This window comes from Bombus affinis, chromosome 15 (assembly GCF_024516045.1).
Source record: "Bombus affinis isolate iyBomAffi1 chromosome 15, iyBomAffi1.2, whole genome shotgun sequence".
In the NCBI taxonomy this organism is placed as follows: Eukaryota; Metazoa; Arthropoda; class Insecta; order Hymenoptera; family Apidae; genus Bombus; species Bombus affinis.
The window spans coordinates 3,537,656-3,552,752 of record NC_066358.1 but is presented as its reverse complement, the minus strand read 5'-3'; the positions used below and the strand labels follow the sequence as shown (position 1 = coordinate 3,552,752).

Below are 15,097 nucleotides of genomic sequence, written 5' to 3'. Positions count from 1 at the left end.
GTTTGTTATTTATTTTAATTAGGAAAAAAGAAACGAGGGTGAAAAATGTTGTATTACCATATCTCATTTATTATCATTTATCATAGCTACAACAGTAATTACGTAAGCTCCTTTCTACAAAAGAATATTAGATTTTCTAATGAAAGTATTATGAGGGAAAGAACAATACCAATAAAAAGCATCTCAAAAATTAGATAAACTTGATTTATGTCGATCCTTTTGAAAGGACTCCTTTCTATATTGTTTCTGCGATAGTTCATCCAGCGATCTTTTAAGATATCTATTAGGCCAACTTCGTGTAATTTTATTATTCTGAAAACCATAATTCGATTAAGAAAAGTAAGAAAAATAGCACGAAAATGTGTCCCCTTTCAAACCATTCAACTTTGACCCGCGATATTTATCACTTGTATACGTATATTGCAACACTTATCACGAAACTTTTTGAATTTTGAAATCGAAAACTATTATCGTGATTATAATAGTGGAATTTGAAACGAGTTTGTATAGAAATTACATGACATTTATTGGGAACGTACACTTTGTAAAAAACTAGTATAGAAAATTAGTATTAGCAATGTAATGCAATTTAAAGATTTTGCGGTCTTGATAAATATTCGGAATTATTAATATAGTGAATTGACTGTTCATAAACTTTGGTGATTTTTACCAAACATTTGTTTTCCATAAATATCTTGTAATTTCTACATATGTACAGTTTTAAATTCGTTTGACGTTTTATCAATGCAGTCACCACGTTGTCGTGTCTTATTACGATGTTACAGTTAATAAATTTTTAGCATTGTTCGATTACTTTCGTGAGTCACTGTATAATATATTTTCATTTTCTAAATTTCGATATTCAAAATTAAACAATTTTTTAGAGGTAATTATTTAATTTGTCAGAAGTATATTTACGATGTGTCGATGGAACGTTTGTACGGAAAACGTTTTGGTACACCAAATCCAATCCAAGTTTGAAAATAATTTTTTCCCACTGGTACGATCGGACAGAAATCTTTGCTTCTTGAATATGCTTTGTTTTCGTTCTCCAAAGTGGCGATTAATTTTTTGCCAGAACAAACTTCCTTGTATATGAAACTTAAATTTTTCTCAAAGAAGATACGTTCCGATAATTTGTAATTGTCGTACATTGGCAAATGAATGGCATTCTGAAAGTACATTGTCGAGTCAACATTAAATAACTGTATAGGGGACGAACTGTTGAAATTTATATTTTTGAAAACCACCTCTTTTTTCCTTTTTATTTCTTATTTAATACTTTATTTCTTATTTCTTAATATTAATAATTTGATAATAATAAATAAAATTAATAATTTCTTATTTAATACTTTTGGAAAACACAGATAAAATCATTGAACAAACAGCATAACGAAATAAAAAAATTGGATTTATACAGAGCATTGTAGGAATTTGAAGTCTGCCCTAATACCTTTACGAATTCGTAGATTATAGATCCTTCGAAAATTAGAACGTTGTATTTCGATTGCTTCAACAACGTGTCAAAATCGACAAACGGTGGTGTCATAGACCGATTTGTCATTCGATAAATAAGACTAGAGCTGAAAATCAGCAGCATCAACCAAGCGAATAAAAATTTCGATGTGGATAATATCTTGCTCTGATCACAAAAACCTCGCGGAAGATATCCTGAAAATATTAAACACAACGAAATTCTTCTGAAAATAAATCTCGTGTTTCTAGCTATTTCATAGAATAATCGATTTACAATATTGAAGAATAAATTTAGAATAATTCTACTTTTATAATTGAACTCCAGTAAGTTTTATTTCATTTAGAAATAGTGCGATAAATAGCTAGTATAGTAGCTAAAATAATAGAATTTATAGAAATTAATAAACTTTTGGAATTGTCAAATTAAGAGAATAATAATAGAATAAGAAATAATGAAACCTTGACAGCACATTATGGAATATGTGTAAAAGATATGGTCGGCGAAATTGAAGTATCCACTCCTTGACTTTGATTGTTTACTTCTTTTGCGATTTTTGCGTGATCCATATTGAAAAATGTAACCAGCGACAGCAAATATCAGGATTAGAAAAATGTGAGTGCACAGAGTTTCGCGTGTAAACATGCTCAACAGCCACCTGTTGTCGTATTCGTATTTTGGCTTTATATACAATCGGTACCTGTTTAACGTGTGTCAGTCAAATAATTCATAATAAATTATTTAACAAATGTTACCAAACTAACGTGACTAACGTAAATAATAAACATGATAAATTTAATCTTGAATTGGTATCACTGCATCATAGATGACCACATATCTACGTTGTCTATATAGCATTACAACTTTAAGTATGCATTAATGATGTAAAAAATTGTAATTGATCTTTATTTCTTTTTTTAAAGTCAAATAATTTAAAGAAATATCCATTCAGAGATTAATAGAATTTTTTTAAAGTCAAATAATTTAAAGAAATATCTATTCAGAGGTTAATAGAATCGTTTAATGTAATTGTTAAAAATGACAACGTGAGTTCGCGCTCACCATCCATATGCAAATGCGCTAGTTACAATAAATAGTAACTAGAAGATAGTTCCAAATATAATCGATAGGTTTAAGATATTCTTTTGTTTTTATCCCTAGCCCATGTAAGAAAGTACAATATAGTTTTTCGGCTTAGAACGGTGTGATAGATTTATCCACAGAATAAAATAATAACTATTGTGATTCTACCTCTAAATACAGAAATAACAACAATAATTTTTAATAATAAAAATAATTTTCAACTAAAAATTTATTTAAAAAGAGATTTCCTACTTGGTATTCCAAACGGGTACTGTATAGTCGAATAGATTCGTGCGGAGAGCATAATATCCTGTTCGCAAAATCACTTGCGTTTCATTTCGATCGAGCAACCCCATTACACCGCTGTAACTTCCGTTTTCCAAGCGTTCTCCGAAGTGATGTTCTCCGTATTTCACTGGTATCAACCTAATCCAATAACTCGATGCTTTTTACCTTAAATGCTCGTTTTAGTATTTAAAAAACTTATATTATCAATTTAAACACCAAATTATCCAGCACTCGTACAAAATGCTGTACTTAGGATATACTTGATACAAGATAATATAGATAATCATCAAATATACAAGAGTAATTGATTTTTCTAGCAATATTATACTAACTTTTTATGGTTTGTGTTTCGATAATTAAAATGTTTAAAAATTTCCTATTAATTCTTATTTGTGGAAATTCCCGAATAATGTTGTAGATGTACAGCCTTGAGAAAGTAGGATAGAATGGAATATTCAATTTTGCATTTTGTTAATAGAGAATCGGATGTTTTAATTGAACCTTAGATTATAAGAAAATAAGACTTTTTGTTAATTTAATTTAGTAGAGAGATTTTCTAGAAGTATTGAAATATTTCCTTAATCATAGGATAAGGTAAAATGGAACGCCCGCTTAAAGCCATGACTAAAGGTATAAAATTTGTATTTTTGTAAAAATTGCAAATATAAGTTCTATATGTATAATTAAATATGACATAATATTACAAACAACATTTAGTGCAGATAAACACTTTTAACTTAGTATAGGCATTACAATAGGTGTTCCGTTTTACTCTATATTAGTGAGTTCTATTTTGTCCTGCATGAAATAATTTAAGAAACATATAATATTTATATTTCAGTGTGAAATAAAAATATCGAGAAAATATCGGAAAACCTGAACATGCTTAAATAAAAATCCGATGACACTAATAATCTTTCTTGTTATTATTATACAAATATTCATATTAGCAAGACATTTGATCAATTTTGTAAGTCACTAAATATTCTAACTAAAACAATGAATAGTTGAATTTTTAATTTAAACACAATCTCAAATTACTTTTTCTATGTCTACTAGTTTTTAGAAATTGTTAACAAAACTTCTGAAATCTTCCTTCTTAACGTAAAAAATAATTTATACGTGATATGAAAAACGTACGTGAAATTGAGATGATATGCGAGCAGGTTCCATATATCGCCACAGATTCCAGTCACCTTCGTGTCGTTCTCATAAAACATAACTAAATCCTGTTCCTAAAGTATAACGATGAAGTATTCTTTGAGTCTCGCGGAACAACGCCTCGAATTTACGGGCAATTCATATGCTTATAAGGGATCTGTTTAAAACCTCGTAGTAAGAAGCTCTCAGAACTTTTCCACTGATATCTTTCATATGTAAATCTTGCCTCGTGGAAATCGTTTGTCTTCGGAAATCGCGGAATCTTGAATCATTGTACAGTTGAACGAAATCTTGTTGGTTCTTGTCCCAAATTATACTTTTCTCCATTTGACATTTTACACGGCAATAACGAAGGATTATTATGAATAGGGTTACAAGCATCTTTGATGTGTTTGCTTTTGCAACGCACATCGTGAATATCCATTAACCCGTTAGTTTCCGGTATGTACTGCGATTGTCCATCAGCGAAATATTACTGTTATAACGTAGAAGGGGGACCTTTCTACATTATGATCTTTTTACTAAGATAACGCGTCGAGAAGATACACGTTAAAAAATAATGCTTTTACGAATATTGATTGATTTTGATTTTTATCTCTGAAATTTGCAATAATGGTCGTAATTCAGGTCGAATCACCTGCAATTGTGTCACTGTAATTTCTTTTTGAATTCTTTTAAATATGTGGTCTTTTTTTAGATACAATAAAATACTTCGAAATTACTAATTTATCGATTTATGCTATAAAGTAATAGAAAATAATCTGAAAAATCATTATTTGCTATTTATTTTATTTAGAGAATTTTTTGTAAAGTATTTGCGAATTGTGTAATTATTTCTGACAATTAAGTACGTTAATAATGCTCATTTTAGTAAATAATATAAGTCATTTATTTTTTCACGCAAAAGACTTATATTAAGTTAAGAGAAAAGAATTGAAATTGTTTAGGAAGAGGAAGTCAATAAATACGATACGTACATATTTTAACATTTATTCAGGGAACATGTTGCTGCGGATTGAAAATAGATCGGGATCGAGGTGTGACAAGAGGGAAAAATGAAGTGATATCGCTTTCATACAAAAAACATGGATCGTATATATGTATACCGTACTTGATCGTGTGTATGTGTATATATATAGATATATATACATATATAAAGATCAAAGATTAAATATATAAAGATCTTACATTTATGATCCTTCTTCAAAACGATTGATATAAATTAACTTAAATCTAACGGATAACGAGCCCTCGATGCGGACGTCAGGATTACCATACAATTAATAATAATAATTAATAATAATACAAAGACCGATTCGTAGGCTCGTCATCTCTGAAAAAGAGTTCCGTTTTAACATAATACCTTATTAAATCGTTACTCTAATCATCTCGTTTAAATCGATTTTAAACATTTGACAGCTTCATCTCGGCTGACAAAACATCCCCCTTTGACTCTCCTCTCCTAATAGAAAATTATAAAAAGTATAATACAATCTTGTTTAAACACTCTCACTCTAGACTTCCATAACCTACAATTCGCTTGCTTACGATTCTAACTGTATAATTCACGCTATATCGCAACGAGTCAGGCGTTAATTCGTTTTATTATTATTCGAGTTTCACTAGAGACTAGTTTCGAACCGTTTATGAATACAGTTTGTAACGCCTGCTCCATATAATCGTAGATTCTACGCTCTATACATGAATAATATGATCCTGTATAATTTACACGTTAATAATGTTGACAACTTTTCAATAATTTCTTGGAAATTTCTGAGCTTTTGTAAGTTCTTACTATCAGTGCAATCATCAATATATTTGTCTTGAGTATCGTTTAACTGAATAGACTCTATAAAGAATATTAAATTCTGGCAGTAGTTAAGAGCACACGATCTTGCTTGGTTTTTTACGTAAAACGAGCGAACGATTTAAGATACAGGATTTTATGAAATGATGAAAAGAGTATGAAAAACATTTTGCTCTATATAATAAAGATGCGCGATTGGTTGATTGAGCATAATAATTGTTCACGTTCAGATATGATTCAAAATTGCTTTTCGTTCTTAAATGAATCATCACTGATAGTTTACGAATTTTCACAGATAAAGTTACTTTTTTAAAAATCTATTAAACGCACAATGAGATTGTGCTTTTCGCGTAATCGACTTACTGCTACAACGTACAGCCAATAATTGATTATTGTGCCATTTCTGGAGATAGATTTTCAGAATCGTATTAGATGGTGAATACCATCTGGCAGACACGCGATATTATATTTATATTACAATCTAGTAACAATAGATCAGTCGAGAAATTCACGGTTTCGCGTATGCAAAAATATAAATAAAATAGTATAAAAAGTCTCACAGAACTTGCTTAACTTGCGAAATTTTGTCGCATGAATAGTATCACTAACATTGTGACTATAATATAACGGAATATTAGATCTCGTACACTTATACAAAATTAATGGCATAAGATGTTATTAGTAAATATGTTTGATTACGTATTAACGTGATTTTCAATACGTTGAAAATGTTATAAAACTGAAGATGTAACTACGAAATAATACAAGGGAAACGCGACAATATGAAACGGTACAGCCTACATCCTATACTGCATATATTCATATTTATACGTATGTATATTCCGTTACGTTGTATGTATGTATAAAAAATTCGTTAAGGTTGTACACCATGTTTTTTTACGTGTTTATCGACAGTATAAAATATGTATATTCCAATTGAAGAAATAAATACGGAAACGTGGCAGTGATTAGGTATTGAAGAGAGAGTTACCTATCCTGTTTAACGAACGTTATCCGAAGCTTCGAAAATCGAATCGTACTTGCGAAACGAACGGTATAGATATATACCTTGTGTAACGATTACCATGAGTACATACAAAAATTGTTCAAGTGAACAATCTTCGTTCGTGTTCACTTCGATACCCTGGTCTCGGTAGTGACCTTACTGGGGTCTGGTAACCTGACAACTAGTTGCGCTCCATTTTGCATTGGTCTGGTTCCATTAGGAGTGTTTATCTTGTTCATCGGCTGAGGTGCTGGAGGCAATACTTTCTTCGCTCCGCTTAATTTTGGCGAACAACACTGTTTATCATCGAAATCGTTCAAATTGATGTTTGTCGTCTGATTCGGATAAATGGGAGCCTTCATGGGCGTGCCGTGTTCATTGAAGCCGCAATTTGATCTCTGTTCGACGGAATTCGCGTTCTGAAAGCTCGACGGCAGCATCTTGATCCCATTGCTGTGGTCGTTCAGGTTACAGAATGGTTGCTCCGTGTTCCCTTTGAAGTTCATATCCTTTGGATCGCATTTGTATATTGGCGCTGATAGCTGCGTAGAATTGGTTTTATTCGTGCTTTTATGACTGCTTCCGGAATAGCTGGTGATAGATTCGTTACAGAAATCGCTCAGGTAAGTTTGGTTTATGTACCAGTTGTGCAGGCGATGGTGAATCTCCGGGAACTGCGGTCTGCGATTGGCCACCTCGTGCCAGCACTCTATCATTAGGCTGTAGATCATCGTCGGGCAATCCTCCGGGCATGGTAACAATTGCCGTGATCGAATCATGTCTATTACTTCTTGATTATTATACCCGTAATATGGCTGTAAATTAAACGTGCAACATTTAAGTATAATTTTTTAATTCCATAGTGTTATTATTTAACATTATTTTATTACTTGTAAGCCATAACTATAAATTTCCCATAATACGACTCCGAAACTCCATACGTCGGATTCTGTCGTAAATTTTCCGTAAAGGATTGACTCTGGTGGCATCCATCGAACGGGCAATAAACTTTTGGATTGAACTCTATAGTAGTCGCTACTGTATATATCACGAGATAAACCGAAATCGGAAATCTTTACAGTTAAATTGTCTCCAACTAGGCAGTTTCTCGCGGCCAAGTCTCGATGAACATAGTGATGACTGGCTAAATATTCCATACCTAATATGATATCTTGATTTAGTAAATTGTATAGATATATGTAATAAAACTATAAATTCCAAATTGATCTAACCAGATGCGATTTGTAAAGCAATGTGTAAAAATTCTGGCTGCTCTAAAATTTTTCCGCTTCCATTGTTTAATGGAACGTCTGATCTTGGTGAATGACAAATGAGAAACTCGTGTAAATCCCCTTGGGTCATGTACTCAAACAACATACACATTGGTTCCCCTTTCAATATTACGCCCAGTAGGCAAATAATGTTTGGATGCCTTAGGTCAGTCATCAGATCAACTTCCCGTTTGAAGTCGCTTTGTGTTTTTGGGCTTGCATTCTCTTTTAACGTTTTCACTGCTACATAAATTGGCGGTTCACATTTATTGCCGGTTTGTAATTCACCCTTGTATACCTTTCCTAGAAAACGTTCAGAAAATTATAGTTTATGTAAAGTGTGTATAAAAAGGAAATATAAAATTATTCTATTTCATGCATACCGAAAGCTCCTTCTCCAAGTTCTTGCAAAAGGACAACATTATTGGTAGTAAATTGCGGTACTCTATTATTGGACGTTCGACTACTACCGCTACTTAATGTTCCTGTTCCTGGAGTTGTATTACCAGGACCAGCTAAAAGAGAACTCATTTCCATAGGTTGCGTTGTACTTCGTCTTCCGTCGTATATATTTTTATCACATTGTATACCGGTTAGCATCTTTAAATAAAAAATAAAGTATTAATTTGTATTGTTATTGTTAGTAGAGAAACTTTTCATCCAGATTCATTTAAAATATAGTTTTCAAATTAGGTAAAATTCTACCTTATTTGATGGCAAATGATTCATTTGCCTTCTAGATTTCCTGCTTCTATAGCAGCAGCAGTAACAGACTAATATGACAACAAATCCTCCTGTTAGTACAAAACCAACGACTGCATAGATCCATAAGTTTTCAACTGTGAAGAAAAAAGTTATAGTGTACTTTTATACTAATGAGTAATATGTCCTTGATTGTTTATTTAATTATCACAACTTACCACATTTAGGTATGTTACAAAATTCTTTTTGCGGCTTACTATCGACATAAACGTAACACCACGGTTGTAATTCTTTATCGCCTGGATTACGGCAGTATGAATGCTTTCCAGCTAATTCGGGATAATCGGAAATCTGGAGATTAAATTCACCATGCGACCATTGCATACATGGTCTTCCACTAATGCTTGTCTTCACAATACCACGATAAGACTTTCCGCTTCCCCAGTAACAGTAGTCATCTACAAAAAAATGAAACAACGCTTTACAATACAATAATATAGCTTTATTATTTAAGGAGCTGTTAAAGGAGTTTAATACGTACTTTCCTGTACATTGTTTCCTGAGGAAATTCCAAGACTTAAACAATCACGAGCCTCGGGGCTATCTTCCATTGGTAAATCAGAACAATCAACTAAAGGCACTTGATGACCAATCAGTGGATGTCTTTTAGCAATTGCGTATTCTTTCTTACACAAATCATTTTCTAGCATTTCACATTCTTGCCGACAGATCCTGCGTAATTTACGATTGATCTCGTTTCTACTAGATGACTGTGCTTCTCCATAGCTTTGATTTATTATCTTTTTGTTGGAAGCTTTCCCATCCTTATATGGATTGAATTCTGAGCCAGGACCTAATGTAGGACTACGTTTTCTGGGAATGCCATGAACTCCTGTAATATCATCTGCATCATCCCCATCACCTGCGTCTCTTGACAAATCACCCTGATTCGAATTCAGAAAATGAAATAAACTTGCGCTAGCTTCAGAATTTTTAAGTTTAAGAATACTGGCAGGGTCACGACATATTGGGAATGCAGAGTAACATAATGATGGTTTTGCATAACCTTCGCAATTCGATGAGACCTCACTGAAACATAAACAAAAATTTATTTTGTTCTAGTATGATGAAATTGCAAACATATACAATTCACTTACTTTGAGTATTTGATAACACCAAAAGCTTTCATTAGTTTATCATCAAGCAGTTCTTGGGTCATTGGATATGGAATATAAACAGATTGATTTCCTAAAAATTGTGCACATGTTTTCCCTACATACACCTAAAAGAATGAGTTAAAACTTTAATACAGGATTTATAACTTAATGACCAATTTAAGACTTTATGATTGCTTACGTACCTCGCATTTTCCTTCATGATTGTCTTTTCTCCCAGGAGATAACTGCATATTGACGTTTCTAAGGCCGCCGATTGTATGAACGTCGATAGTACTAGATTGAGAACTAGTTGGTTGTGGACTTGGTGATAATATACTAAATGGATTTGTCGATGCCAAATGAGAGATGTGAGGAGTTGACATTCCAGTTCCTGAGAGATCTAATCCATCTCCAGGTCCAATGCTGTTAATAATACAAAACAAAAAAGCATTTATCTCAATATATTCATTGAATAACATAGAAATTTATAGAGTAAATTTGGTAGGTTAGAAGTACAAAAACGTTTTGTTTTATTATTTCAGAAAATGATATATTTCTATCATAATGGAAGCATATACAGATTCATTTGCTGTGCAAAGTAAAAATATCAATTTGTTATTTCATTGCGTGAACATTTTATGTCATGATTTTTAGGAAGATACATGATTATTTTCTCCAAAACATAACCTTCAAGCATAAAACAAACACAACTATTAACAGATAGAATGTCCTGATTCATGAAATAAAATGTTTTAAAATAAAAATAAAATAACACAAATTTATATTTTCGGTTCTTTATTTAACGAATATCAGTTACATTCTTGTATGTTTACTGTCGTACAAAATTCGCGGCAGTTTCTATAACCTCACTGAAAAAAACAAACAATGATCACCTTGTTTCTGTAACATTTGTAACATTTTTGACACTATGTATGGCACGTACAAAAATACGAGTATTTTGTAACAATACTAGGTACAAGAGTAGCTTCATATTTATAAATTATCTTTAAAAATTTTAACAGAAAAATCTTATGTCATTTAACACCACACCCGGCGTCCATTTGTAAACTGACGCTAATCGCAGTTTTTAGGCGGTGAAATAAAGAATCACCAATTAAAAAAAAATAGTAGCTGTTTAAAATAGATACGTGATAACAATTTATGATAACATAATTTTAATACAATAACAATGATTACTTGACATTTTTTAAATTTAAAGTATTTAACTTAAAATTTCTCTTAAATATTACAGATTTTTTTAAAAGTATATAAACGTTCTAAAATACTCTTTTTTCTGGTATAATAGTCGATGTCATTAATTATCAAATATAAATTTAAAAACAGTATCGTTTATCATTTATTAATCTAAAATGTTATTTACTGAAAGACGTCATACTGTATAATAAATGTTACGTAAATTTAATATTTACCCTTCAATAAAATCGCCACCACCAATCATGTCAGGTGAAAATCTATCATCGTCCGATGTTTGACTAATGGCGTGGTCGGGATGCACAGGAACTGTAAAATAAATTATTATTTAAATTAAAAACATATTTTCTATGAAACGCATTAATATACTTAAAAATTTAATTTACATTTCACGGAGGTTTATAAATATTTCATATAGTTTCATATTGTTCTCTAAATACTTTACAACATTTGATACGTTTATTAAACATTTTTATTCATTTATGCCACGTATATTATTTCTTTAAATAACAGTTTAAAAATTGTTCATCTTTTATTACAATGCCTAAGCTGGTCAATTATCCTCTTTTCAAAATCGTATCAGTTCAAAATTGGCCTTCGAAACAATCCACCCTCTCAAACTGCATCCTTCTCTTTTCTCCTTCATAATGGATTTGTATAATTATTCATAATATTGTTCCCCATTTCCTAAATCTTTCAAAAAATTATACCACATACAGTGACAAGTAATTCTATATTAGTTATTCAACAAAAATGATTTATTTCCAAAACAGTTCGATTCTTGTATTGATTCTACAATTAGTTTTTAATTAGAGTAATTTTATATAATTTTACGAAACAGTTTATTATATATTTTTTATCGTTAATTCTTACGGTAAAGTTGTTTAATGATAATAAAGAATAACATACTTGAAAGGTTCGAAAGCTATCTCTAAGAAACTTGAAAATCTAAAAATTGTGCAGAAAAATCGGATCTGTGCTAACATCTTTGTTTGTTATCGTATGTCTTTCTATCGTGACTCAAGGTCATCTTCTTTGAACACAACCAATCCTTCTTTCTCGTGTTTACACGTCTTCTATACTCCATTTTCCTCTTCAACATTAATCCTGACCAGGAGCTTTGTTCCAGATGACGCGCGGCTATGCCTACGGGTAGGGTGGTATAGACGTCAGCCCGATAAAAATATGATACCAGCGGACCAACTGAAATCTTTCTGGTGCAATGTTCAAGGTGTTCTTCTGTCGAAAGGAGGATGGACTGCTGTTCTCTTTGTACGCCTGGCACGTCGCGTGGTCCTTTTGAAAATCTCTGGGTTGGCGCGAGCCTGCATTTGCAGCTACGGTTTATTCATCCTCCTCCGCCAATGCTCGTGCCTTTGTACCGCTATAATTCTAAAAGAGTTGGGACACGATGAAAAGGGTGTACGCTGCACTCGCTAAAAATTTCCTGCCGTCGAATTTTTCGATCTCTCTGTCTCATTTTTTGCGTTTTTTCCTTGTTCCTTTTCTCTCTTCTTTTTTTCACCCGGTATGTACGGTTGTCTGTTTTATTTTCCCCGTTGCTTTCCCTTTCTTCGTTCCTCTTTCTCCAAGGAAAAAGAGGAAAAATAACAGTAGTTTCAACCTCGTCCTTGCATTTCGAGAAAAGGCATGAACTCTGTGATTCGTAGAGAAATTAAACGCGGCGTATGGTATAGTACCGTTGTTTCGCGTTGTAATTTCCTAGCTCCAGCTGTTCTTTCGTTTCTTTCCGTTTTCGGTTCCCTGTTTTTGCGTTTATGACTATAGAACGCTTTTTAAGTTACTTTCGCGATCATTAAGTTTCGTTGCGATTAAATTGTTGATATTTTAATTGGCACAAAATTGTTGCGTGTTTCCTCTTTGTTTATCCGCATCTAACGATAACTTATCGTTTCCAATTAATACGAAACAAACGAATAACAAAGCGAAAAATAGTCCCACGCGATTATTATAAACGCCAATTTTCTTACCACATTAGAACGATCAGAAAAGTTGGTTTTCAGTGAAAGATGTTTAAAGATGGAAATTTGCATTTTCACTGTTACAATTGTAATAATAAAATAATGTTATTCCAATAATATTTAAGCACATGCTCAAGCAGAAAATTCTTCTCTTTTCTTATCTACAAGTACGATTAAATCGAACTCGTCTTCCTTTTATCGTGAAATCGATGATTTTGCTTAATGAGTAGCGTTCAAACAACGTCGCCGGAAAACTTTTCGAAATGTCCACAACAAGCTAGTGGAGAGAGGTCCTCCTGCCTCGTCGGTAGATTCAGATTTCCAATATTATTTACCTTGCACCAGCGTAGAGAACCTTGCGAACAAATATAGAGGGTGTCTCTCCCTCAGGACCGATTTACGTATAACAAACTACCAACGATTACCAAGCGAAATTACTTTTCGTACTCGGAAAGATTCTCGGTTCTGTTCATCGTTTAATGTGGCGAAATTTTGTGGTGTAATCGCTAGAATATATCGGGTTTCGACTGAAAATTGCCTCTATTCTATCGAATCGTATATATTATTTCCGCATATATAATCGAAATACTTAATAATATTTGAAATATTAATAGGCGAAGTATTACATTTATTAGTTAGTTTATTATTTAATATTATATTTAAGAATTATAGGAGAATTATTTGCTTATTAAAAATGGTTGATTTTAGCTTTGGAACGTATCATAGTAATGAATTACAGATTTTTCTGCAGTGTTTTATTATTTTCTTATAAGCGATATAAAGTGTCCTGTAGATCCATAATCTTTACGCTCTTTTCACTTTAGATGATCATCATGTCATGTAAAATAACGAGAGGATATAACGAATATTGTTTGAGAGAAGAGGCTATGTTGCTGACATTTCAACGCTTATTAAATTTTCATAAAATAGATATTAAACCATGTACTGTATTAACGACATGTTAAAATTAAAAATCATATAATTTCGATGTCGTGATTAACGTAGATATCAGGTGGTATTAAAACTTTCAAACAGGTTCATTTACATATTCATAAAATTCTCGTTCAATATTTAAATTCTGTTCATTATTTAAGAAGAGAAGACCAGAATGTTACACAATTTTATTTCAAAATGTTGCAACGAGAATGTTATCGAATTATTTGAAGGTAATAATAAAATACGATATAAATGGAAAATAGACGTATTCGAATGTTCGTATTATTTAAGAAAATAAAATATTCTGAATATAAATGAGTCCACTCGAACGGATTGAAAGTATAATGGAAACATGTAAAATAAACAACAAATATACGATCAAAATAGGAAATTATTAAAATATTTCACGATTCATTGTCTAAATCAATATCACGCTGTACGTAATACATATTTTATTTCAACAGCTAAAATGCAAAAACTACAGGAAAATTGGCCAGGTATTCTCGTTCGTTTAATTGTCGTTCATTATTTGAAAAACATGCTACGCAGAACAGAATTTAATTTCGTCATTACAATGAGGTAAAAAATGTTAACAAAATATCTGTCGTTAAATTCGGTGCAGACATATTAAAATACCGAATGGTCAAATATCCTGCTAATAAAAACTCTACGTTACGTAATTCCGCTTTCAGGGAATTACGACGTAATAATTCAACTTTAAACACGACAAATAAAATACACGAAACGGATGGAAAATAGATTTATTAAAATATCCTACAATTCTCTCTGTTTAAGGAGAGGAGCGCGCTGCATCCGCGTAATTCCATTCGTAATTGCGACCACCTTTTCATCGTGGAAATATTTGCGCTCCGGTGGAAAACGTAATAAAGCCGAACTGGATACGAGGATGTGCATAAAAAAGATAAAAAAAAAAAAAAAACAGGATGAAAGTAAAACAGGGAAAAAAGTGAGGAAAAATCGAAATCGCGGGCTGCAGGTTGCTTTATGGTTGTACAGT

At 32.0% G+C, this 15,097-nt stretch overlaps 2 protein-coding genes across 5 annotated transcripts in view; both read right to left on the bottom strand.

The window, feature by feature from the left end:
- Nucleotides 1-48: 48 nt before the first annotated feature.
- On the bottom strand, nt 49-4,478 carry LOC126924953 (glutamate receptor ionotropic, kainate glr-3-like). The gene is made up of 7 exons (XM_050740022.1): nt 4,175-4,478; nt 3,986-4,080; nt 2,810-2,983; nt 1,936-2,174; nt 1,454-1,671; nt 919-1,172; nt 49-312 (listed from the first exon to the last, which is right to left on the bottom strand). The coding sequence occupies exons 1-7, from the start codon at nt 4,415-4,417 to the stop codon at nt 99-101; spliced, it is 1,437 nt and encodes a 478-aa protein (XP_050595979.1). The 5' UTR covers nt 4,418-4,478; the 3' UTR covers nt 49-98.
- A 502-nt stretch (nt 4,479-4,980) lies between these two features.
- LOC126924924 (tyrosine-protein kinase transmembrane receptor Ror) overlaps nt 4,981-15,097 on the bottom strand; it is a 347,050-nt gene continuing 336,933 nt past the window's right edge. For 2 of the 4 annotated variants that reach the window (XM_050739928.1, XM_050739929.1), the window contains 10 exons: nt 11,380-11,470; nt 10,153-10,372; nt 9,950-10,074; nt 9,334-9,881; nt 9,011-9,250; nt 8,796-8,929; nt 8,474-8,690; nt 8,052-8,393; nt 7,710-7,978; nt 4,981-7,634 (listed from right to left, as the gene is read on the bottom strand). In XM_050739928.1, coding sequence (XP_050595885.1) covers nt 6,945-7,634; nt 7,710-7,978; nt 8,052-8,393; nt 8,474-8,690; nt 8,796-8,929; nt 9,011-9,250; nt 9,334-9,881; nt 9,950-10,074; nt 10,153-10,372; nt 11,380-11,470 — 2,876 coding nt within the window. In that variant the 3' untranslated portion in view covers nt 4,981-6,944. The other 2 variants (XM_050739930.1, XM_050739931.1) reach the window with 2 other exon arrangements.

What these genes read in the sequence shown, in the direction of transcription:
- LOC126924953 (XM_050740022.1), bottom strand. Translation starts at nt 4,417, where the DNA reads ATGTGCGTTGCAAAAGCAAACACATCAAAGATGCTTGTAACCCTATTC. An exon ending in TGAGAGCTTCTTACTACGAG is followed by an intron (nt 4,081 to 4,174) that starts GTTTTAAACAGA and finishes GTTATACTTTAG; the next exon opens with GAACAGGATTTAGTTATGTT. An exon ending in GCATATCATCTCAATTTCAC is followed by an intron (nt 2,984 to 3,985) that starts GTACGTTTTTCA and finishes TTATTGGATTAG; the next exon opens with GTTGATACCAGTGAAATACG.